Below are 27,105 nucleotides of genomic sequence, written 5' to 3'. Positions count from 1 at the left end.
ACATTGGTGTGTTTGTTCATCAAAATGTGAAGGAGAAAGCAGTATCTCTGTGGCACGATGCATTTATTGACAGATGGCCGTTTAGCCATCCCACCAATGAAATTCTCACTCTTGGCGGGCATATATGTTGCCATGGCGATATCTGATGCGTTACGTTAGGCCATTCAATGGCTCATTTCATCGTCGCGTCACCCACATCCATCCAGCCACCCACCTCACACAACACACAGAGACGAAAGCAGCGTGAGTGTCCCATTTCCTTCTGTAAGGATGAATGGACTGTCGGGCAGATTATTATGAATTACACTTGACATTTTAGTCATTTAGCAGATGCTCTTATCCAGTGCATACATTTTCGTATTTGTTCGTACGAATCAGCTTATTGTCAATTTCATACTATCATTAGCTCAGGGCCAATGGTCCACAAGAGCCCATTCAGCACTCCCACACAAAGAGCCCAGCTGTCCAGTAACGTTGAGCTCATTTCAACCATCCTACACATTGAGTGATGTCATGTTTTATATCATGTCTCAAACACTGATGCTTTTACCCTTTTGGGGAACATTTGTCAGTTCTGTCATCAGTTAATTTGTTATGCTTTTCTGTTGAACTAGCCTACATAAATGATTCAATTAAAGATCTTTTAAAAGTCAAGTATCATCAGTCAATGGGGGTGTTTGGTAGCGATGGGGGGGGGGGGATAAATCGATACAGTTGAGTGTCGCAATATTATTTTTTACGATATTATATAGACTCTGACGCCAACTATGAATTCTCTAAAAGAAGGAAGTTAAATTAAGCTACTGCTAGTCAGCTGTTCCTGCGCCAAAAATATGTTTGGGACATTGAATCGCAATAAAATTGCAGTATCGAATCCGCAATACATATAGAATCGTGATACATATAGAATGGCAATACATAATGTATCATATCGACACCTAAGTAACGTGATAATATCGTGTTGTGAGGTCCTGGCAATTCCCTGCCCTAGTGTTTGGGTGGTCGTTCTGAAGCTGGTTAGCCCTCTGTGGTTTGTTCTGTCCACTCAGTAGAATAAACTGGATTAAGCCAAAGCCTTAGAGAGCCTTTGTGCAGAAGAGGACTCGCACAGATAAGATAAAACCTTTTGGCTGTGGGGTTGCTTGACTCATAGAGAATAGTTCTTCTTCTATTTCTATGGCTTGATGTCTGTAAGTCCTTGGGTGGCTCTGTTACTGTAGGTAGTGAATGAAACGCGTATGATTAAAAACATTCTCACCTTTTGTATGATTCATTTGTGTTCCAACTCAAGAATATTAGGCCAATATGACCTAACTTAAAGGCCTACATTTATAGTGTAGAGGTCCATGCTCAAACAAAATCTTTTGTCTTTTTATAGATAGTAGACCAATACATGAAATGGTTTTCTGGGGAGGTTTCATCTGCTGTTATTCCATGTGCTATACACATACGGTAAGAGATCAAGAGGATAGCACAAGGACACCGTCATTGGCGCCATAAAAAAATACCTGGATCTAACAAAGTGGGTATTTGTCAAATCCGTTGCTATTTGTGTGTCCTAACAGGCCCACAATGTGGTTACTAAAATCCGATTCGCATATACTGTACACTACCGGTCAATAGTTTTTGAACACCTACTCATTCAAGGGTTTCTTTATTTTTACTCTTTTCTACATTGTAGAATAATAGTGAAGACATCAAAGCTATGAAATTACACATATGGAATTGTGTAGTAACCAAAAAAAGTGTTAAACGAATCAAAATATATTTTATGTTTGAGATTCTTCAAATAGCAACCCTTTGCCTTGATGACAGCTTTGCGCACTCTTGGCATTCTGTCAACCAGCTTCACCTAGAATGCTTTTCCAACAGTCTTCAAGGAGTTCCCACATGCTGAGCACTTGTTGGCTGGTTTTTCGTCACTCTGCGGACCGACTCATCCCAAACCATCTCAATTTGGTTGAGGTCGGGGATTGTGGAGGCCTGGTCATCTGATGCAGCACTCCATCACTCTCCTTATTGGTAAAATAGCCCTTACACAGCCTGGAGTTGTGTTGGGTCATTGTCCTGTAGAAAAACAAATGATATAGTCCCACTAAGCTCAAACCAGATGGGATGGCGTATCGCTGCAGAATGCTGTTGTAGCCATGCTGGTTAATTGTGCCTTGAATTCTAAATAAATCACTGACAGTGTCACCATCAATGCACCATAACACCTCCACCTCCATGCTTTACGGTGGGAAATACACATGCAGAGATCATCCGTTCAGCCACATCGCGTCTCACGAAGACACGGCGGTTGGAACCAAAAATCTCCAATTTGGACTCCAGACCAAAGGACAGATTTCCACTGGTCTAATGTCCATTGCTCGTGTTTCTTGGCCCAAGCAAGTCTCTTCTTCTTATTGGTGTCCTTTAGTAGTGGTTTCTTTGTAGTAATTCGACCATGAAGGCCTGATTCACACAGTCTCCTCAGAACAGTTGATGTTGAGATGTGTCTGTTACTTGAACTCTGTGAAGCATTTATTTGTGCTGCAATTTCTGAGGCTGGTAACTCTAATGAACTTATACTCTGCAGCAGAGGTAACTCTGGGTTTTCCTTTCCTGTGGCGGTCCTCGATGAGAGCCAGTTTCATCGTAGCACTTGATGGTTTTTGCCACTGCACTTGAAGAAACTTTCAAAGTTCTTGAAATGTTCTGTATTGACTGACCTTCGTATCTTAAAGTAATGATGGACTGTCGTTTCTCTTTGCTTATTTGAGCTGTTCTTGCCATAATATGGACTTGGTCTTTTACCAAATAGGGCTATCTTCTGTATACCCCCCCACCTTGTCACAACACAACTGATTGGCTCAAACGCATTAAGAAGGAAAGAAATTCCACAAATGTACTTTTAAGAAGGCACACCTGTTTAATTGAAATGCAGAGAGAATGCCAAGAGTGTGCAAAGCTGTCATCAAGGCAAAGGGGTGCTATTTGAAGAATCTCAACTATAAAATGTATTTTGATTTGTTAACACTTTTTTTTTGGTTACTACACGATACCATATGTGTTATTTCATAGTTTTGATGTATTCACTATTATTCTACAATGTAGAAAATATAAAAAGTAAAGAAAAACCCTTGAATGAGTAGGTGTTCTAAAACCTTTGACCGGTAGCGTATATTTGCATAATATTTAGAAGTTGTCCTTTTCGGGTTTCATTTTTTATTTATTTTTTGCTAATGGTTAGCTCCTGTTTGGATAAGGTGGTAGTATAGCTAGCCAAAAATGCATTGGTGGTGGAAGTTGACGTAATGTTTTACTGTAATGCAGTTAATTGGTGATTGTGAAATGAACATACATTGAGGTTGACATCCAAACAAGCCTTATACTTCGACTTGTACCCCAACATAGTGTCGAATACACATATAAATAAATGTAGGGTCATTTAGATGGGCTGCACTGAGGAGATTCTGGATCTATCCCCCATGGGGAGACGTACGCGTGGTGTTTCCATGGTTTTAGTTGAACTCTTACCCGATCTACAATATATGTTTTGCATATACAGTAGCTGCCTTAATGCTGTGTGGTACACCGATAAGGACAAGTAGAGGCTTATTTAACAATAACACACCGCTGTGTTCAGTCAGGTTGGGTCTGAGAGCAGCTACTTTACTGAAAAAGCAGAATGCGATGCCGCCCATAATTGAACAGAACAAAGATGATTAAGAGGTGAGTCGTTTTCTCTCAGTGTCTCGCTCTCTGAATCCCGAAATTGCACCCCACCTATTGTTCCTGTCTGTTACGGCGTGGGTGGGGAGGAAAGAGGGGGCTTTAAATGGCGAGTAATGTACTTTAACGACATCAGGTAATTAACCTCCGCCTTGCCGAAGTCAATTTGTCACCGATTTTCAAATTACAGCAGAGAAAATAGGCGCGCCATTAAAATTCAGCTGTGGCCGCAATCAACTTTGCCCCACCCTTCTCCTCTTCCACTGCATAATGGAATTAGAAAAGACAAGAGGGAGAGAAAAAAGAGAGAGAAAGGGAAGACAGCCTCTTTGAATGGTGTCAGAAGCAGAGAATAACGAGGCCTTAATATTCCTGGCATGGGCTTACCTAGACAACAGGACAGTGACAGTAAAACCCGGGCTGGGGCCTGGGCCTGGGCCTGCCTGTGCTGGCCACCTACCCCGGGGTTGATGAGAATCTATGGGGCTCTGTCCGACTCAGCCAGCCTGTTGGGGTACCATGAAAAACAGGAGAGCCCAGGCAGACTCACAGTGTTGAGGCAGTGTATATTGAATTGTAATATTTTTCACCTGGTGATCCAACCAGGGGAGGGAGTGGTAGGGACCAAAGAACAAAGAAAGGGGATCAGAAATGATGCAAGCAATGTTATTTGATGTACTAATCTGCCTGCTTGTATCATAGCTGTAGGTGATATATCCCCCCCCCCACACACACACACAAACACACAAAACATTTTACAGTTTAAAGAGTGTCACAACATTGATTCCAAGCAACCATTATGGTGCTGGCTATAAGGCCTTATGCATACACTGAGACACACGTACATCGGGGATCGGACTATTTATCCACCCTCACAAAGCAGATTTGGGAGACGTGGTTGTGTCTGAGGAGAATCCATGCATTATCAGGCCTGTGGTAGAATCCAATCTCCTGTCTGATAAGCCTGCATTGTGAACTGTCGTGGAGACCCCTAATCCATGTCCAACTTCCAGAACTGTTGAGCATGTTCTGCCATTTTGAAAGCCACCTTATTGGCTTTTTCTCCGTTTCAAGAGAGTCGTGTTGTATATGTGTGAATTCATTGCAGATTAAGACGAGAGGCAGCGTGTAAATCAAGTCTCCAGTGGAGGGAGCCTGAGGCCTAGTTAGTGTTCCTGTTATAGCAGCAATCAATCTCACCAAGCAAAGTGAGAAGAATAAGAGCACCACATTGAAGCTGTCCAGCAACACCCGTTGGGGTGGTGTTGTCATCATGTTTGACAATCTCCTGGAGGGGCAGGAGTCTCTCCAAGCAATGGCCATATCACAGTCTGCCGATATGGACAGCCCCATCAAGAGGATCCTCCTGGATTATGTATTTTGGGATAGAGTGGTAAGCAGCCTGAAACCTATAGCAGTAGCAATTGCACAGATTGAGGGATACAATTCCATCCTGTCTGATGTTCAGACTCTGCTTGCAGTTGTAAGAGAAGAAATCCATACTTCCCCGCCCACTTCACTGTTGCTCCAAGTAGAGGAAACTGCAGTTCTGAAATACATCAAAAAGTGTGAAGACTTCTGCCTGAAGCCCATACACGCCGCAGCGTAAATGTTGGACCCCAAGTATGCTGGCAAGAGCATCCAGCAGTTGAATTTGATTCCCCCGTCATTGTGGTGCGAGTGGCTGGTCTTATCTCGTTCTGTGTAGCTGTGCTGCTTCCCTCCGTCTGTGTAGCTGTGTAGCTGCGCTGCTTCCCTCCGTCTGTGTAGCTGTGTAGCTGTGCTGCTTCCCTCCGTTTGTCCTCTCCCTCTGGGATGCTCTTCTCAACAAGATGGAAATATCATCCCTCTATTATGATAAGCAGGTGCAAAGTCACGTCGTCAGCTCCTACCTGCGGACGGTGACAAGCAGGCTAGGCCGCCACTCGCGGCTGCGTGGCCCACTTTGTAGAAATAGCCACATTTTTTAAAGTGCCCCCACGGTTTGTGATAAAAAAGCAGTCAGAGAAGAGAGGAGGTGTATTATCGTTTTGGAAGGAGATGGGAAATGTGACTGGAAAGCGGGTTTCAAAATGTATTATCGAATGGCGATTAATGGGAAATAATACAGTATATTGTAAGATTCAATGTAAAGTCAATGTACCACCAGTGCTCAGATAATGGTACAATTTAATTGGAATTTATGGAACCGGATACGTAAGACGCTATTGACTTCAAGCTATGCTTGAATAAGAACACAATCTCAGTCCAGCTGAGTCACCATAATATTCTGAACACACCATAAGCTTTTTTCAGAGGGACATTTCTATATTTTTAATATATATTTTTTGATGACGTGTGTGTGTGTGTGTGTGTGTGTGCGTGCGTATGTGTGTGTTTGCACGTGCGTTTTTGTGTTTGTGTGTGCATTTACACTGAGTGTAGAAAACATTAAGGACACCTGCTCTTTCCATCACAGACTTAACTGGTGAATCCAGGTGGAAGCTATGTATGATCCCTTATTTATGCCACTTGTTAAATCCACGTCAATCAGTGTAGATGAAAGGGAGGAGAAGGGTTAAATAAGGATTTTTATGCTTTGAGACAATTGAGACATTGATTGTGTATGTGTGCCATTCAGAGGGTGAATGGGCAAGACAAAATATTTAAGTGCCTTTTGAACGGGGTATGGTAGTAGGTGCCAGGCACACCGGTTTGAGTGTGTCAAGAACTGCAATGCTGCTGGCTTTTTCACGCTCAACAGTTTCCAGTGTGTATCAAGAGTGGTTCACCACCCGAAGGACATCCAGACAACTTGGCACAACTGTGGGAAGCATTGGAGTCAACATGGGCCAGCATCCCTGTGGAACGCTTTCAACACCTTGTAGAGTCCATGCCCCAACGAATTGAGGCTGTTCTGAGGACAAAAGTGGGGGGTGCAACTCAATATTAGGAAGGTGTCCTTAATGTTTTGTACACTCAGTGTACATGCATGTGATGGCGTAGGTGTGTGGGTGTGTGTAAGTGTCTAGAGGAGAGGGGGGTTAATGCATTTAGCAATGCTTTCATGATAATAAGCACATCCCCGAAATACTGCAAATGTGCCTGACTTTTGTGTGCTGCGATAATTCAGGTAAGCCTCTAAACAAATATCAGATTCGGCTCCATGTGGCTGATAATGAAAAGCCTCTCTGCTCTGTTGCCATGGTATCTCAGCTCACCTCTTTCTGTTTGTGCTCTCTCTCTCTCTTTTAAAAGCCTTCGTCACCAGAAGCAGAACAGACCATAGAACCAGCACCCGTTGGTGAGACCATGGCAGAACCCGAATCACAAGACGAGGTCTTTGGTAAGGATTTTTATTTCTTTTTTCAGCCGTTTTAGTTTTTGTAATTTTTGGTCAAGGACACGCAGACACAAAGCAAATTCAGCCATAATACATACAGTTACAAAAGATGGAAAGGGTTGTCGTGGTTATGCTACAATGCCGTTGCTTCATAATGATTAAAGGATTTAGTAAAAAGTGTCCCCTCACCCCTCACCCGAAAGGTCTCTTAAACATGGCTTCAAGTGAAATAAAAATAGGTGACGGTACTCTTGGGTGCCAATATTTTGCAAGGGGTTCTAGTACTAAAGCAGATATTTTGAGTTGCTGGTACTCTATACCAGTCAGCACTGGTCCACTTCAAGCAATGCTCTTAAATGATTTAGGTAGTGTGAACTTTTTCAGCAGCAGAAAGAAAAAGCAGTGCTTCATAACAGCACAACACACATGCAGCCCATCTCTCAATGCAGAGTATCTTTCAGTGAAGGAACCCGGGTGGCGACAAGGTATCCGTGGCCCAGGGATTCATTGCTAATGGTGATGGGTGTGACCCAACCTGGTAATGGAAAGAGTGCTACATCCCCTGTTCCCTCCCTCCGCACTCTGTCAACCTGTAAATGAAGGTTGTTGTTCATCCACCTCTACTCCTCTAGGCTACTTGGACTCTCTGCTCTAACAGTGAATTGAGAGCTTTGCACATTTTGTGTACATTTGCGGATGCATCCCAGGGTATGACTAGACAAATAAGACGTGGAGAAATACAAGACGTGTAAAAAGATGATTGTAACCTAAATGTAGTACTCTAACCTAACAGGTGAGGGCAGAATCCATTGTGTTATAGCAGAGCCACAGAAAGCTGGCTGAGAGTCCTAGATGGTTGGCTACACAGTGATTTCTTTACAGTGATGGAGATGGCTACCAGTAAGGAGGCAAACCGTGCACTTTAAAATGCTGGTGTGAGTTAATTTACATTTTACATGCAGATGAGGTTTCCCATGAAGTGTTCTATATCAAATTGTTTGGACATACAATAGCAGTCAAGAGTTCAGACACCTACTTATTCAAGGGTTTTTCTTTATTTTTACTATTTTCTACATTGTAGAAAAGTAGTGAAGACATCAAAACTATGACATAACACATATGGAATCATGTAGTACATTTTTAAACAAATCAAAATATATTATATATTTTAGATTCTTCAAAGTAGCCACCCTTTGCCTCGATGACAGCTTTACACACGTTTGGTATTCTCTCAACCAGCTTCACCTGGAAGGCTTTTCCAACAGTTTTGAAGGAGTTCCCATATATGCTGAGCACTTGTTGGCTGCTTTTCCTTCACTCTGCGGTCCAACTCCTCCCAAACCATCTCAATTCTGTTGAGGTCGGGTGATTGTGGAGGCCAGGTCATCTGATGCAGCATTCTATCACTCCTTCTTGGTCAAATAGCCCTTAAACAGCCTGGAGGTGTGTTGGGTCATTGTCCTGTTGAAAAACAAATGATAGTCCCACTAAGTGCAAACCAGATGGGATGGCGTAACGCTGCAGAATAATGTGGTAGCCATCCTGGTTAAGTGTGCCTTGAATTCTAAATAAATCACTGACAGTGTCACCAGCAAAGTACCATCACACCTCCTCCATTCTTCACGGTGGGAACAACACAAAGACACAAAATCTCACATATGTACTCATCAGACCAAAGGACAGATTTCCAGCATTCTAATGTCTATTGATCGTGTTTAATGGTATAAGCAAGTCTCTTCTTCTTATTGGTGACCTTTAGTAGTGGTTTCTTTGCAGCAATTCGACCATGAAGGCCTGATTCACACAGTCTCCTCTGAATAGTTAATGTTGAGATGTGTCTGTTTCTTGAACTTATTTTTATTTGGGCTGTAATTTCTGAGGCTGGTAACCCGAATGAACTTAACCTTAGTTGGGCTCCCGAGTGGTGCAGCGGTCTAAGGCACTTCATCTCAGTGCTAGAACCGTCACTACAGACTCCCTGGTTTGATTCCAGGCTGTATCACAACTGGCTGTGATTGGGAGTCCCATAGGGCGGCGCACAATTGGCCCAGCGTCGTCCGGGTTTTGCCGTTGTAGGCTGTCATTGTAAATAAGAATCTGTTCTTAACTGACTTGCCTAGTTAAATAAAGGTTAAATTTAACATTTAAAAAAAATTATCCTCTGCAGCAGAGGTAACTCTGGGCCTTCCTTTCCTGTGGCGGTCCTCATGAAAGCCAATTTCATCATAGCGCTTGATGGTTTTTGCGACTGCACTTGAAGAAACATTCAAAGTTCTTGACATTTTCCGTATTGACTGACCTTCATGTTTTAAAGTAATGATGGACTGTCGTTTCTCTTAACTTTTTTGAGCTGTTCTTGCCATAATATGGACTTGGTCTTTTACCAAATAGGGCTATCTTCTGTATACCACCCCGACCTTGTCAAAACTGATTGGCTCAAACGCATTAAGAAGGAAGGACATTCCACAAATTAACTTTTAACAAGGCACACCTGTTAATTGAAATAAAGAAAAACCCTGGAATGTGTAGGTTTGTCCAATCTTTCGACTGATACTGTACATCAGTCTGTAATTACGTTTTTATTCAATGAGAAGAAACAAGACGTCTCGTCATCTACTGTTATCTATTTTTTGTTAACAATTGCATTTTGCCTACTTGAATTGAATTGTTTTGTATATGTCATTTAGATCCCATGTGTAATGGATGAAACCTACACTACATGGCCAAAGACCTGATTGTCGAACATCTCGTTCCAAAATGATGGGCATTAATATGGAGTTGGTCCCCCCTTTGCTGCTATAACAGCCTCCACTCTTCTGGGAAGGCTTTCCACTAGATATTGTAACGTCGCTTCCATTCAGCTTCAAGAGCATTAGTGAGGTCGGCATTGATGTTGGGCGATTAGGCCTGACTCGCAGTCGGCATTCCAATTCCAATGGGGTTGAGGTCAGTGCTCTGTGCAGGCCAGTCAAGTTCTTCCACACCGATCTCGACAAACCATTTCTGTATGGACCTTTGTGCACAGGTGCATTGTCATGCTGAAACAGGAAAGGGCCTTACCCAAACTGTTGCCACAAAGTTGGAAGCACAAAATTGTCTAGAATGTCATTGTATGCTTTAGCGTTAATATTTCCCTTCACTGGAACTAAGGAGCCTAGCCCGAACCATGAAACCAGCCCCAGACCATTATTCCTCCTCCACCAAACTTTACAGTTGGCACTATGCATTGGGGCAGGTAGCGTTCTCCTGGCATCCGCCAAACCCAGATTCATCACTCCAGAGAACGCGTTTCCACTGCTCCAGAGTCCAATGGCAGCGAGCTTTACACCACTCCAACTGACACTTGGCATTGCACATGGTGATCTTAGGCTTGTGTGCGGCTGCTCGGCCATGGAAATGTATTTCATGAAGCTCCCAATGAACAGTTCTTGTGCTGACGTTGCTTCCAGAGGCGGTTTGGAACTCTTTAGGGAGTGTTGCAACCAAGGACAGATGATTTTTCACACGCTACCCGCTTCAGAACTCGGCGGTCGCGTTCTGTGCGCTTGTGTGGCCTACCACTTCGCGGTTGAACCGTTGTTGCTCCTAGACGTTTCCACTTCACAATAACAGCACTTACAATTGAACGGGGCAGCTTTAGCAGGGCAGACATTTTATGAACTGTCTTGTTGGAAAGTTGGCATCCTATGACGGTGCCACGTTAAAAGTCACTGAGCTCTTCAGTACGGGCCATTCTACTGCCAATGTTTGTCTATGGAGATTGCATGGCTGTGTGCTCAATTTTATACACCTGTCAGCAACGGGCATGGCTGAAATAGCCGAATCCACTAATTTGAAGGGGTGTCCACATACTTTTGGTGATGTAGTGTATCTTTCGATGTAGGAAATCTATGTCTGCTTTACTCACTCATACAGTTGAAGTCGGAAGTTTATATACACTTAGGTGGGACTCATTAAAACTCGTTTTTCAACCACTCCACAAATTTCTTGTTAACAAACTATAGTTTTGCCAAGTCGGTTAGAACATTTACTTTGTGCAAGACACAAGTCATTTTTCCAGCAATTGTTTACAGACAGATTATTTCACTTATAATTCAGTGTATCACAATTCCAGTGGGTCAGAAGTTTACATACACTAAGTTGACTGTGCCTTTAAACAGCTTGGAAAATTCCTGAAAATGAGGTCATGGCTTTAGAAGCTTCTGATAGGCTAATTGACATAATTTGAGTAAATTGGAGGTGTACCTGTGGATGTATTTCAAAGCCTACCTTCAAACTCAGTGCCTCTTTGCTTGACATCATGGGCATATCAAAATAAATTAGCCAAGACCTCAGAAAGAAATGTGTAGACCTCCACAAGGCTGGTTCATCCTTGGGAGCAATTTCCAAACCCCTGAAGGTACCACGTTCATTTGCACAAACAATAGTACGCAAGTGTAAACACCATGGGACCACGCAGCCGTCATACCGCTCAGGAATTAGATGCGTTCTGTATCTTAGATATGAACTTAGATTTGGTGCGAAAAGTGCAATCCCAGAAAAACAGCAAAGGACCTTGTGAAGATGGAGGGAACAGGTACAAAAGTATCTATATCCACAGTAAAACGAGTCCTATATCGACATAACCTGAAAGGCCGCTCAGCAAGGAAGAAGCCACTGCTCCAAACCCGCCATAAAAAAGCCAGACTACGGTTTGCAACTGCACATGGGAACAAGATCATACTTTTTGGAGAAATGTCCAATGATCCCAAGCATACTTCCAAAGTTGTGGCAAAATGGCTTAAGGACAACAAAGTCAAGGTATTGGAGTGGCCATCACAAAGCCCTGACCTCAATCCCATAGAAAATGTGTGTGCAGAACTGAAAAAGCGTGTGTGAGCAAGGAGGCCTACAAACCTGACTGTTACACCAGCTCTGTCAGGAGGAATGGGCTAAAATGTACCCAATTTATTGTGGGAAGCTTGTGGAAGGCTACCTGAAACGTTTGACCCAAGGTAAACAATTTAAAGGCAGTGCTACCAAATACTAATTGATTGTATGCAAACTTTTGACCCACTGGGAATGTGATGAAAGAAATAAAAGCGGAAATAAATAATTCTCTCTACTATTTTTCTGACATTTCACATTCCTAAATAAAGTGGTGATCCTAACTGACCTAAGGCAGGGAATTTTACTAGGATTAAATGTCAGGAATTGTGAAAAACAGAGTTTAAATGTATTTATCTAAGGTGTATGTAAACTTCCGACTTCAACTGTACATATTTATCGCAAGTTAAAACAATATGTTTTGAGAACCCCCTTCTTTATCCCTCGTACAATGGCTGTGCCTAACGATCAAAGGAAAATGCGAATTTAAGGTAGCCTCAACATATTTCAGCGTATGTTTAACCAGACACAATCAGATAGAGTATCATCTAATTGATCCTCTCACAAATCCTGACTCAAAAGCCTCAGTCACAACACACCAGATACTGTGAATTGAACAGCAAACGGTCATTCTCTCCCCCTTTTCATCAGTTCTGATTTAAAAGAGCTGAGGTCTGGCTGTTGCACCCGTGGCGTTGGAGAAATGTTCTTTGTGTTCCTGCACATGAGCACACCCCTGGAACACCGTATCGACTGGGAGCCGAACAACAAACAAGCAGCTCAAAGCTGACCCCTGTGGCGCACCGCTGCCTCTGATCACTATAGACATGGAGACACAAAGACAACACTAATTAATGGGAGAGGTGTGAGGTAGGCAGGGGGAAGCAGGGGGGCGGAGAAGGCCGCTGCCTGTTATTCTGTAAGGGCAATGATGACCCTAGTGCTTATCATGTGGCACAGTGCAAAGGAAGGTCTTGGAGCTTTCGTCACGCCTCTCATTGAGAGAGGGAGGAGAAGGTAAGGGAGGGAGGGAAGACAGAGGGGGAAGATAGAGAAAAGGTAGAGAACACAAGGAGAACCAGGTAAGAGAGAGCTGTACGTTAGAGAGGGAAGGGAGATTGGGCAGGGAGACCGAGAGAGAAAAGGGAGAGAAAGAGGCCAGGAATGAGGGAAGGGAAGGAAGTGAGAGAAAGCGGGGAGAGAGAGGGAAGGTAGAGAGTGCCCCCAAGTAGCAGAACAAGAGATGAAAGCTCAGTGTGCCTTGGTTACAATGAGCACCAGATCAATAGAAAAGCCATTTTCTCTGTGTCTCTCGCAGCCTGTTTGTACGATGGAGTGATCTGGTTTGGGGGGGGGGTGTGGAGGAGAGGAGATGGGCGAAGGGAGGGATTCAGGGTTGGGGAACAAGGTTAACTACAGGTCAAGAAGCATGAGATGTAGCATGTGACTGGGATTATTGACTGAAACTAGTGTGTTTGTTTTTGTGTGTTTGTGTGTGCGGGTTGGTGCGTGCACATTCTGTCTTACATTCGCCCCTGTGCACATTTGCGCGTGTGCATGCGGCTCAGTCTATATTCATGTACCTGACAGTGAGATGTTTTGTGATGGGCAGGTATCCTTTCATCCTCAATAATGCACCTTATCAGCTGGGGATGTTACAGTGCATTTAGATTGATCCGTAACTAGAGATCCACCTGCAGCCAATTCATGTCCCATGAGTTAAACACTTGTCATTGGTCAATGCTGTTTGGGCCTATCCAATCAAAAATCGGTTGTTTCAAACCCCCCACCTAAAGGAAACCCTGTTTTAACCTGGGGCGGTAAGATATAGTATCACCTGATCCTAGAATAACATCCAAACAACCTATACACAACTTGTCAATTATTAAACATAAACGTTTGTCTGTCGGTGTACCTTGCTGATTCTGAGATGGAGGGGAAACATATTTTGGAAGGCACAAAATGGTCACCCACCAGTGACGTTCAGCGAGTGACAAATTATGATTTTATGAAGGTGGTCGGGAAGGGATTAGGAGTGGGATGATACCCTTTTGTTTATACCGTACAAAGTTGAAGATTCCCTTAATTAACTGGAACGTTAGCCGGGCTCAGGTTCTGCGATAAAGTGTCAAGGGATTTGAGAGAGTTCCGATGCAGGTGAAAGTGGTTGATCTCATTAAGAAAGGAGACACTTACCCTGACACATCGAATGCAATTATTATCCCTGCAGCCCTCATCCAATGTTTATAGGGATGCGCTCCACAGCTGTTCTTATGCAACTCACCTGGTGGCAACCAATATAGAGAAAACCACTGGATTGGCTTTTTGATTCATTAAGATAAGCAACGCCGGCCAAAGGACCGAGAAAGAGCTTTTGAGGCTTGGTCTTTTCATTGTTGAATTGACAGCTCTCTCTTGGAAAGCAGATTTTTTTGTCAATGAGACAAATTATCCAATATTATTACTATTGTTGTTGGTGTTATTATATTAGAAGTGTGGGCTTTGTTAGGGCACTGACACAACAGGTGTGTAACATTCAGGTTCGGTGGATCCTAATCTTGTGTCAGTCTGAAGTCCAGGCTCTTTTATGGTGTGCTGTTTTTATCAGGCGTTGATAATATTAAACCGTTCTTAACAGGCTGTTGGCACACTGTTATTTTGTGAAATGCCTCTTTTCTAGAACTCTTATCAACTTCGAGAGAGGAAAGAACATTCATTATTGCGCTCAAGCACATTGACCGAAACAATTTAACGGCTTGGTACAGAGAGCAAAAAAATATGGAATTTCCCACCAAATTGCCATGGTTAAAGTGGTTTGTGAGAGCCAGCTTAGTGGTCTGTTCTGTTTGAGTTGTCATCAGCAGACCTCTCTGGTCGCCGAGGCCTCTCAAGCGTTAAGGTCTCTAAAGTATCCACGCCACACTTTCTGTTCGTTTTCCAGTCCTGAGCAAACACACCGTAGTCAGCAGTGTGCTGTTAAAAGGCCATTATGGCTCCATTACCTGGGTCTGCTCCGGGGCCTACACTCAGGCTGCAGCCACAGTCCAGGTCTGTCTGTGTCTGCCCTGGCTCCAGATCCTCCTGACCTGTCTGGCTTTCCTTAGCTGACCCTCTTCCCTGCCTGTCAGTCTGTCACTCCACCCCCCGTCCCCGTCCCCTCTCCTCGGAATAGTATTAAACAAACAGTAGCTGGGAGATTCTAATCAAAGATCTCTCGTGGTGCTGTGGTTCTCTTTCACTGAGGACAGGGTGGTCTAGGCCTAGGGGTCCGCCATAGGGATGTGAGAGGCTCTCTGAGCATATCCCATTGCAGGTGAATGTTTTCTCGTGCTGGAGAAGGTTCCAGAACCATGTGGGTGTATTTTCCGATTCACTTGAACTGCGTTTGCTCTTTAAGCTCAAGGAAAGTGTGGCCAAGAAGTCTGTGGGGTCGACATTATGAAACCAACACTGTGTGCTCAAGTAGTCAACCTTGAAACCCGGGAGAGTCAAAATAGCTAAAATGACTCGATTCAGATATTGAATATAATTCAAAAGCAACTGGAATGAATTGCTGAAGGTCTTGGATATAAAAGAAGGGGAAAAATATAGAGGAATAGACATTGGTCTTCTACCTTTTTATGAACAAGCAATTCCGTTCAAGATCCCCACCGTCTTGCCTCGTTCAAGATCCCCACCGTCTTGCCTCGTTCAAGATCCCCACCGTCTTGCCTCATTCAAGATCCCCACCGTCTTGCCTCGTTCAAGAAAATTTTATGATTTCACCATAAGTCAATCATGACTTATTTCATGTTTGCGTCTTGGTTCTGATTGCATTTGGGACCTGTCACGTCCTCTGCCTTTCTAACGGGCCTGCTGCTGCCTTGCCTATGCTGCAGCAGACTACATTAGTCTGTCCCAGGGCTGATTGGGTTAAGAGCTCTATGCTCTTCTGTTCTGGCTGAAGGAGAAAAGGATATGAGTGGGTGCTGCTGTTTTTCAACCTGGCTCCCTTCCCTCCATCGCTCCATCCGTCGATCGCTCGTTTGTCTGTTCGTTACTAACTCCATTGAAAAGCTCCAAGGGTCAGGATGTAAAATGAAAAGTGAACCACAACATACCGGGGAATTAGATTTTCTTCTGAGCCTGTTAGAAAACTTTTATCAGACAAGACTGCAAGCCAGATAAAACAAGGCCTGCTCTGTGTACTTTATTCCTTTATTGTTTGCTGCTTGCACTTTAACAACCCAGACTGGGAGAGAATTCCTCTGTTTTGTCTCTCTCTCGCTCTCTCTCTTTCTCTCTCCTGTCCTTTGTTCCTCTCTCTATTTATATCTACAGGTAACTGACAAAATAGTGGAAACACTTGAATACATGAGGGATACAAAGTACAGTATATTGAACGCAGGCGCTTCCACACAGTTGCGGTTCCTGAGTGAATTCATCAATTAACATCCCATCATGCTTAGGGTCATGTATAGAAATGCTGGGCAGGCCATTATTTAGCTACAGTCTTTCGCTGTGCCTTATGTCAGGCTGTATATCAAAGAGGCTGATGGCTCAGGCATTTGTCTCGGTGGCCGGGGCTACCACTAGCTGGTACAGCGGGCACTAGACCCTGGCACTGCCACAGCAGAGCTCCTCGCCACTCAAAAGCGTTGATTGTTGAGAGCCACCATTCATCACTGGGCCAGTGTTCTCTGCTTTGACGCCATTGTTCAGATTCTCTCACTGTCTCTGTCTTTATCTCTCTGTCTTTCTTTCTGTATTTTCTCTTTCTTTCTTTGTCTTCTCTTTTTTTTCTCTTTCTTTTCTCTTTCTTTCTCCTCTCTTTTTTTCTTTCTCTCTTTCTCTCTCTCTGTCCCTCTCATTCTCACTCTCTCTCTCTCTGTGTGCGTGTGAGAAAAGCTAAAGCAAATGTGAGAAGTAGTTTGACAGTGAACTTGCTAACCCATAAAGTTGGTGCACTACGTCTGGCCAGAGTCTCCTATCAGGCAATAGAGTGCCATTTTGAACACATACTAGGTTGATATCCATCTGACCAAGCGTGTGCTTCACTGGAGGGACTGGTCAACAGGCGCAGTATGGGACCTGGGTCCACGTAATGCTTCCACAGAGAGAGAGTGGCCGATAGTGAAATGTACAATATAACTGAGAATGGTCGGCAATGTCTTGTGGAGTCATTCATTCGGTGATGGGGCTACATGCATTGTGTGGGAGTTTGTGTGTGTGTGTATCACATGTGCGTGAGTTAGTGAATCAGTGGGTCCAGAGTCCCAGGGTCCACGTCATCTTGCCTTGACCATCTGGCTTGACAATTAGGGAGTGTGTGAACAGCTGGAGATGGATGGACGATGACTATTGTAGAGTAGAGGAAGGAATGGACATCCGTCACTCATCACTCTGGGAAAGCATTTGGACCTAGTGTAGCCCACTGCTTCCCCATTCCCAAAATGATCATTCAAATGCTTTACATACAAATAGAGCTGAATTATAAATAAATAAATAATAAATTGAATGCACCAATTTGTAAGTCGCTCTGGATAAGAGCGTCTGCTAAATGACTTAAATGTAATGTAAATGTAGAGCTGTAAATGCCCCCCCCCCCCCCCCCCAAAAAAAATCGACAGTTTTCTGAAAATTCTTTCCTAACAAACTTGCCAGAGCGAGTCACATAGTTTTTTATGATCGCGCGCTGAACTTTCTGTGAACCTGTGTGATAAGACAAAGTGTCTTCAGGAAATTGAGCGAGCAGTGTTTTGCTGTCCTGTCGACACTAGTGCAGATGGTAGATTTAGATGTGTATAGATGGTCTGTTTTTCTGGGTGTTTTTTTGACTCTCCACTTGACACAAGCACTCAGGATGATGAGTTAATTATGCCAGCGGTCAGATAGCGTATTGAACAACGTGATGAAGCTTCGTTGCAATTTGACCAGTCAACTCATGGTTACATTTGTAATGGCTACCTGGTATGGTGATGCAACCATTTCCATGGTAGTGTAGAATATGAATTCAAATGATGTAAACTGATGTGGCTCATACAATGGAATGTGTTTTTTGTAATGCCAGTTGAGTTAACGACTCCATCTACAACAAGAGTCATATCAAGCCATATTTGATATATGGACAAAAAGCTTGCGCCGTTTTGTGAATTAGCATGGACAAGTTGCAGTATGAGATATCTCCAAGGTACAGTTGAAGTCGGAAGTTTACATACACTTAGGTTGGAGTCATTAAAACTCGTTTTTCAACCACTCCACAAATGTCTTGTTAACAAACTATAGTTTTGGCAAGTTGGTTAGGACATCTACTTTGTACATGACACATCATTTTTCCAACAATTGTTTACAGACAGATTATTTCACTTATAATTCACTGTATCACAATTCCAATGGGTCAGAAGTTTACATACACTAAGTTGACTGTGCCTTTAAACAGCTTGGAAAATTCCAGAGAATGATGTCATGGCTTTAGAAGCTTCTGATAGGCTAATTGACATAATTTGAGTCAATTGGAGGTGTACCTGTGGATGTATTTCAAAGCCTACCTTCAAACTCAGTGCCTCTTTGCTTGACATCATGGGAAAATCAAAAGAAATCAGCCAAGACCTCAGGAAAAACAAATGTAGACCTCCACAAGTCTGGTTCATCCTTGGGAACAATTTCCAAACGCCTGAAGGTACCACGTTCGTCTGTACCAACAATAGTACGCAAGTAAAATTTGATTAGATTTGAAGTATAAACACCATGGGACCACGCAGTCGTCATACCGCTCAGGAAGGAGACACGTTCTGTCTCCTAGAGATGAACGTACTTTGGTGCGAAAAGTGCGAATCAATCCCAGAACAACAGCAAAGGACCTTGTGAAGATGCTGGAGGAAACAGGTACAAAAGTATCTACATCCACAGTAAAACGAGTCCTATATCGACATTACCAGAAAGGCCGCTCAGCAAGGAAAACCCACTGCTCCAAACCCGCCATAAAAAGTCAGACTATGATTTGCAACTGCACATGGGGACAAAGATCATACTTTGGAGAAATGTTCTCTGGTCTGATGAAACAAAAATAGAACTGTTTGGCCATAATGACCATTGTTATGTTTGGAGGAAAAAGAGGGATGCTTGCAAGCTGAAGAACACCATCCCAACCGTGAAGCACGGGGGTGGCAGCATCATGTTGTGGGGGTGCTTTGCTGCAGGAGGGACTGGTGCACTTCACAAAATAGATGGCATCATGAGACAGAAAAATTATGTGGATATATTGAAGCAACATCTCAAGACATCAGTCAGGAAGTTAAAGCTTGGTCGCAAATCGGTCTTCCAAATGGACATTGACCCCACACATACTTCTAAAGTTGTGGCAAAATGGCTTCAGGACAACAAAGTCAAGGTATTGGAGTGGCCATCACAAAGCTCTGACCTCAATCCTATAGAACATTTTTGGGCAGAACTGAAAAAGCGTGTGCGAGTAAGGAGGCCTACAAATCTGACTGAGTTACACCAGCTCTGTCAGGAGGAATGGGCCAAAATTCACCCAACTTATTGTGAGAAGCTTGTGGATGGCTACCTGAAACGTTTGACCCAAGTTAAACAATTTAAAGGCAATGCTAGCAAATACTAATTGAGTGCATGTAAACTTCTGACCCACTGGAAATTAAATGAAAGAAATAAAAGCTGAAATAAATAATTCTCTCTATTATTCTGACATTTCACAGTCTTAAAATAAAGTGGTGATCCTAACTGACCTAAGACAGGGACTTTTTACTAGGATTAAATGTCAGGAATTGTGAAAAACTGAGTTTAAATGTATTTGGCTAAGGTGTATGTAAACGTCTGACTTCAACTGTATATATATATATATATGTGTGTGTGTGTGTGTGTGTGTGTGTGTATATGTATGTCAGTCAAAAGTTTGGACACACCTGCTCTTACCAGGGTTTTTCTTTATTTTTTACTATTTGCTATATTGTAGAATAATAGTGAAGACATCAAAACTATGAAATAACACATATGGAATCATGTAGTAATGAAAAAAGTGTTAAAGCTGCCTTGATGACAGCTTTGCACTCTCCTAGATTTAGGACAGACACTTCAAAACCTTGTTTCTTATGATACATTTTTTGACTGTCCTTTTTGCCATTTATGAATATGTTATTCAATGCTTTTCTATGGGCTTTAGTAACAAAGGACAACATCTATATTTTTATCAAATCATTATTTTATACTTAAAAAAAATATATATACCTAAAGAGGTCCTTAAATTGAAAATGTAATTTGACCGTCTTAAAACAGCTCCATATGTCAGTTTAGCACCCCCTCCTCCCCCAACATCTTAGACTTTAAAAGAATAAAACATAACGTAAAGAGGAAATTGAATGAAGCAAGAAGAAATGAAGCAATTAGACGAAAGCCCACTATATGGTCATCTAAAGCAGGATAATGGTGCATTGTGCTCTGGGCGTAACAAAATCCATTGTCACCGACTGGATTTACTCCTTTTCTGTTTAAGTTTGCCATTGATCCAGGACAATGGTGGTGGGAGAGGAAACTAACTAGTGTAATTCTATAGGCATACTGTAAATGGAGGCTGCGTTAGCCCACGTTCACACAGCTAACAGCTGTCTTGTGTCGGAGATGGCAAGGCAAAGTCTCTGTACATACGCACGCACACACACACACTGTGGATTGATCAATAGCAACCTGTTGATGCTGTATCTGCCTGCTCTGTCCAGCTCTGTCCTGTTCTGTGCTGTTGTTACCTAACACCTTTTACCTGAGAGAGGAGAGATCATGGGCTAGAAACCCAATGAGAGAGAGAGAGAAATAGAGAGAGTAAAAGACAGAGAGGAAGAGAGAGACAGGGAGAAAGAGAGAGAGTAAAAGAGAGGGAGTAAAATACTGAAAGAAAGAGAGTCTAAGAGGGAGAGAGATAATGCTCTGAGTGAGATGTTCTTGGCCAGTAAACAGATCAGTGCGAAAAGCATTGGCCGGTGTTGACAGAGGAGTTGAGGTTCCATCATCGCTGGCAGTGGTGCCAGCCTCACTGGGACTAGTTCAGATTACGATGTAAACCTCAACACTGAGTGCATGCTGAAATAGTGAAGAATTGGCACCACCACTGATTCATTTTTATCATCGATTTTGTCCTGGGTAAAAGCTGATATCGCATACATGCTTTCATTGTCCCCATAGGAGAACCCTTTTTGGTTCCAAGTATAACCCTTTTTGGTTCCATGTAGAACCGTCTGTGGAAAATGTTCTACATGGAACCCGAAAGGGTTGTACCTTGAACCAAAAAGGGTTCTTTAAAGGGTCCTCCTTTTTTCTAAGTGCGTACACAGGTTTGGTTGAGCTGTTATTTCTGACGTGCACATGATTCCCCATTTGCATTGAGCAGTTGTAGGAAGTGAAGGTCACAGAAGTCATGCAAGGGGCTTGGGGGTTCAAGGACGAGGCGAAAAATAAGGGGTTTAGCTGTAGCATCTGTAGCATCTCCTCTATCTGCCGCTGAAAAATCTCCGGAGGACAGCCTGACCATGAACGCCTGATGAGTCTGAAGACAGAGGGTCATTCTCTCCGGGGCCTGTGGGTGGAGGTCCGGGATCCATGATGAATGCTGTGGGTGGTGGCAGTTTTTTACTCCTGGGTGGGAGGTCTGGTCAAGGGCCACATAGCTGCGCTGCTTCTTAGAGGAATACTTCCCGTGCCTGGGTCCCACCACTATGGGTGGATCCTAGCTGGCTCCTTGTTGTTGTTCCAGACGCTGGTCCACCAGAAGGCTAAACGTCCTCTGCACTACAGGGGCCATTAGGAGAGAGGAGAGAGATTGAGAGCCAAGGCCCACTCGCTGCATTCTTCCTCTCCTCTCTTGTCTGTTTTTCACTGTGGGTTGTCGCTTCTCCTTCTTCTCCTCTCACACACTTTAAAGTGGCTAGTGATACATGTATTACATAAAGATGGCAAGATGCAGTAGATGATATAGAGTACAGTATATACATATACAGTGGGGAGAACAAGTATTTGATACACTGCCGATTTTGCAGGTTTTCCTACTTACAAAGCGTGTAGAGGTCTGTAATTTTTATCATAGGTACACTTCAACTATGAGAGACGGAATCTAAAACAAAAATCCAGAAAATCACATTGTATGATTTTTAAGTAATTAATTTGCATTTTATTGCATGACATAAGTATTTGATACATCAGAAAAGCAGAACTTAATATTTGGTACAGAAACCTTTGTTTGCAATTACAGAGATCATACGTTTCCTGTAGTTCTTGACTAGGTTTGCACACACTGCAGCAGGGATTTTGGCCCACTCCTCCCTACAGATCTTCTCCAGATCCTTCAGGTTTCGGGGCTGTCGCTGGGCAATACGGAGTTTCAGCTCCCTCCAAAGATTTTCTATTGGGTTCAGGTCTGGAGACTGGCTAGGCCACTCCAGGACCTTGAGATGCTTCTTACGGAGCCACTCCTTAGTTGCCATGGCTGTGTGCTTCGTGTCGTTGTCATGCTGGAAGACCCAGCCACGACCCATCTTCAATGCTCTTACTGAGGGAAGGAGGTTGTTGGCCAAGATCTCGCGATACATGGCCCCATCCATCCTCCCCTCAATACGGTGCAGTCGTCCTGTCCCCTTTGCAGAAAAGCATCCCCAAAGAATGATGTTTCCACCTCCATGCTTCACGGTTGGGATGGTGTTCTTGGGGTTGTACTCATACTTCTTCTTCCTCCAAACACGGCGAGTGGAGTTAGACCAAAAAGCTATATTTTTGTCTCATCAGACCACATGACCTTCTCCCATTCCTCCTCTGGATCATCCAGATGGTCATTGGCAAACTTCAGACAGGCCTGGACATGCACTGGCTTAAGCAGGGGGACCTTGCGTGCGCTGCAGGATTTTAATCCATGACGGCGTAGTGTGTTACTAATGGTTTTCTTTGAGACTGTGGTCCCAGCTCTCTTCAGGTCATTTACCAGGTCCTGCCGTGTAGTTCTGGGCTGATCCCTCACCTTCCTCATGATCATTGATGCCCCACGAGGTGAAATCTTGCATGGAGCCCCAGACCGAGGGTGATTGACCGTCATCTTGAACTTCTTCCATTTTCTAATAATTGCGCCAACAGTTGTTTCCTTCTCACCAAGCTGCTTGCCTATTGTCCTGTAGCCCATCCCAGCCTTGTGCAGGTCTACAATTTTATCCCTGATGTCCTTACACAGCTCTCTGGTCTTGGCCATTGTGGAGAGGTTGGAATCTGTTTGATTGAGTGTGTGGACAGGTGTCTTTTATACAGGTAACGAGTTCAAACAGGTGCAGTTAATACAGGTAATGAGTGGAGAACAGGAGGGCTTCTTAAAGAAAAACTAACAGGTCTGTGAGAGCCGGAATTCTTACTGGTTGGTAGGTGATCAAATACTTATGTCATGCAATAAAATGCAAATTAATTATTTAAAAATCATACAATGTGATTTTCTGGATTTTTGTTTTAGATTCCGTCTCTCACAGTTGAAGTGTACCTATGATAAAAATTACAGACCTCTACATGCTTTGTAAGTAGGAAAACCTGCAAAATCGGCAGTGTATCAAATACTTGTTCTCCCCACTGTACATATGAGATGAGTAATGTAGGGTATGTAAACATTATATTAAGTGGCATTGTTTAAAGTGGCTAGTGGTACATTTTTACATAATTTCCATCAATTCCCATTATTAAAGTGGCTGGAGTTGAGTCAGTATGTTGGCAGCGGCGGCTAAATGTTAGTGGTGGCTGTTTAACAGTCTGATGGCCTTGAGATAGAAGCTGTTTTTCAGTCTCTCGGTCCCTGCTTTGATGCACCTGTACTGACCTCGCCTTCTGGATGATAGCGGGGTGAACAGGCAGTGGCTTGGGTGGTTGTTGTCCTTGATGATCTTTATGGCCTTCCTGTGACATCGGGTGGTGTAGGTGTCCTGGAGGGCAGGTAGTTTGCCCCCGGTGATACGTTGTGCAGACCTCACTACCCTCTGGAGAGCCTTACGGCGGAGCAGTTGCCGTACCAGGCGGTGATACAGCCCGACAGGATGCTCTCGATTGTGCATCTGTAAAAGTTTGTGAGTGCGTTTGGTGACAAGCCGAATTTCTTCAGCCTCCTGAGGTTGAAGAGGCGCTGCTGCGCCTTCTTCACAACGCTGTCTGTGTGGGTGGACCAATTCAGTTTGTCCGTGATGTGTACACCGAGGAACTTAAAACTTTCCACCTTCTCCACTACTGTTCCGTTGATGTGGATAGGGGGGTGCTCCCTCTGCTGTTTCCTGAAGTCCACAATCATCTCCTTTGTTTTGTTGACGTTGAGTGTGAGGTTATTTTCCTGACACCACACTCCGAGGGCCCTCACCTCCTCCCTGTAGGCCGTCTCGTCGTTGTTGGTAATCAAGCCTACCACTTTAGTGTCATCCGCAAACTCGATGATTGAGTTGGAGGCGTGCATGGCCACGCAGTCGTGGGTGAACAGGGAGTACAGGAGAGGGCTCAGAACGCACCCTTGTGGGGCCCCAGTGTTGAGGATCAGCGGGGTGGAGATGTTGTTACCTACCCTCACCACCTGGGGGCGGCCCGTCAGGAAGTCCAGGACCCAGTTGCACAGGGCGGGGTCGAGACCCAGGGTCTCGAGCTTGATGACGAGTTTGGAGGGTACTATGGTGTTAAATGCTGAGCTGTAGTCGATGAACAGCATTCTCACATAGGTATTCCTCTTGTCCAGATGGGTTAGGGCAGTGTGCAGTGTGGTTGCGATTGCGTCGTCTGTGGACCTATTGGGTCGGTAAGCAAATTGGAGTGGGTCTAGGGTGTCCGGTAGGGTGGAGGTGATATGGTCCTTGACTAGTTTCTCAAAGCCTCTTTGGAAAGGGTTCCACATGGACCCAAATGGGATTCTTTTAAAAGCTTCTCCGACTTTAAAGGGTATGGAGACAGCCGAATAACCCTTTTTGGTTTTAGATGGCACCTTTTTTTTCTAAGAGTGTAGATCAATAACAGGCCTGATTTTGAAGTGGTCCGTCTCCCAAGAGAATATGTACTGTGTCACGATGAGTGGCTGTGTGCTTTTCAACCATTCAACCAAGGCCTATCATCTGTCTCCAGCCAGGCCCTGTGCCTGCCTCAGCCTGCCCTGTGACGGACACGTTGCCCGTGAGAGCCTCATTAAATGTTCTCATCGGAAGAGCAATAGATCAAGAAAAGTGAGCGCAGCGTGTTACATTGCAAAACCCCGAGCAGCTCTGTAGAGGCCTTTCTACCCCCCCCCTCAGTGTTCTGCGTCAGCCTGCCCATTCATTTCCCTTTCATGTTGTTGACAAGCACCAGTGTTTTATCATCCCCGCTATCTCTGCTACTGCATCTTTGCTTGGGGAGAGGGGTAAGCATGGTTGTGTTAATGTAGTGAAGCGGCACACTGGGGATAAACCACCTCTTTTCTCTCTCTCTCTCTCTCTCTCTCTTTCGATCCCTGTCTCTCTCTCTCTCTCTCTCTCTCTTTCGATCCCTGTCTCTCTCTCTCTCTTTCGATCCCTGTCTCTCTCTCTTTCGATCCCTGTATCTCACTTTTCATCTCGCTTTTTTTAGGCTCTTTTGAGTCTTGTTTTCCAAAAGGTGATGCAAATGTTTTATTTTTAGAGTTTTGCTTTGGGCCTGCTTCGACATTCCAGTGCCACTTCATTAGGGCTTCAAATATACAGTATATTACGTATAAAGTGGGGCGGGCGTTTGTGACACAACTCGGTGTCTCACAGCAATGTAGGGAGCGTTAATTAAATGTAACCGTCCGCAATTTTTAAAGGCATCGTCGTCGTGTGCTACACTTCTCTGAGCACATGACTAACAGCATTTCCTAATCGAAAATTGAGTTAGATTTAAGCTCAGTTATCTGTGGAGGGAACAGTGCTCTTAACTTATTTGGCAGGGATAGTGTGTGAGAGAGACTATTTAATCAGAATTCAGCCCTGTTGATCGAATGACTGATGATATGTGTTATTAGGATAAAGTGGAGACGGTGGCCCGGTGCAGACATATTCTGAGTGCACCTGCAAATAGTTGCCGAGCCTAATGGAGACCGAGAGTCCTGTTCAGGTCTCTGTCGCAGTATTGCTGTCAGGGAACCAAAGACAAAGCATTAAAGGGGTATTCCACCTTAAAATCAAAGTCAGTCAGATGTGTTTAGACCTTTTTTAAAAGCAGTCTAATGTCAAGATGACTATTTATTTTTCTAAACTTTATTCATAACTGTATTATTTTCGAACAATACGCACATGTAGAGTAGATGGGGAAATGCAAAACTATAAAATTGTACGTTTTGTTGGAGTTTTAATCTGCAGAGGTGTTTCAATGTCAAAGCATGTAACACACACATAGATAACCACATCTATGGAGTTCCTTTCCCAGAGTCACCGAGCGAGGGAGAAGGAAAGGGGGTTAGACAGATTATTCAGCGTTTTTTTTGTGTTTGCCAAGCATACAAGGTGCGAGGTGACTTGTCATCATACTGTAAGTGCAGTGGAAAGGGCGTATCAGAGCAACGCTAGTAGTTTTGTTTTGCTGAGGTAGTGGGCTTGATGTTAGTTGATGATGGAGGTGATGGAGTGGGATGACTCTGTAACATAACAGGGCCGCTGCCGGGAGGAAATAAGTCTGAACAGTTTGCTCATATTGGGGAGCTGCTGGAGCATCGGAGCACAGGCACTGCTTTCATCATCATTTTTATAACATCAAATCACTATGTCTTTATAGCATTGTCACAGCAGCACAAACCTCCACCACATCTACTGGGGAAATATCTCTCTCATCCTCTCATTCTCTCTCCTTCCTTTTCATACTATATCAATGAATCCCTCTCTCTCTCTTTCTTTCTCCATTCTGTCTGTTTCTCTCTCTCTCTCCTGATCTTTCTTTTCTCCTTCCTGCTCTTCTAGTCTCTCATAGTCCATGTTGTGAGGTGTAGGATCGCAATTACAGTTGCCTTTCACCAAGGTGACGAGGGATGTTTGGTTCTGTGATTTGTTCGCTGGGAAAGTATCAAGGTCTTACTGACTCCTAGAGAAATAAGAAAAGACGTGCTGGTGGCATTCTGGTTCCCCCAATGGGCTTTGAGCTTTGGGTTGAGACCAGCCATCCTTTCATCCTGACACAATCATATCTAAGAGCAATTTGTTTTAGTAAGTAAATGTCTTCCGCTACAGTAAACCTGCTTT

The 27,105-nt window shown here is 43.8% G+C and overlaps 1 protein-coding gene across 1 annotated transcript in view; it reads left to right on the top strand.

Annotated features, from left to right (window-relative positions):
* Positions 1-27,105, top strand: part of LOC139564276 (myelin basic protein-like) — a 49,060-nt gene that overhangs the window by 19,879 nt on the left and 2,076 nt on the right. Inside the window, exon 3 of the mRNA XM_071383660.1 lies at positions 6,952-7,039. Within this exon, the coding sequence (XP_071239761.1) occupies positions 6,952-7,039 (88 nt within the window). The remainder of the gene's footprint in view (positions 1-6,951; positions 7,040-27,105) is intronic.

The sequence above is a fragment of the Salvelinus alpinus genome, chromosome 35 (assembly GCF_045679555.1).
Source record: "Salvelinus alpinus chromosome 35, SLU_Salpinus.1, whole genome shotgun sequence".
NCBI classification, from domain to species: domain Eukaryota; kingdom Metazoa; phylum Chordata; class Actinopteri; order Salmoniformes; family Salmonidae; genus Salvelinus; species Salvelinus alpinus.
The sequence above is the reverse complement of the archived record's forward strand: the minus strand, read 5'-3'. Positions and strand labels throughout refer to the sequence as shown.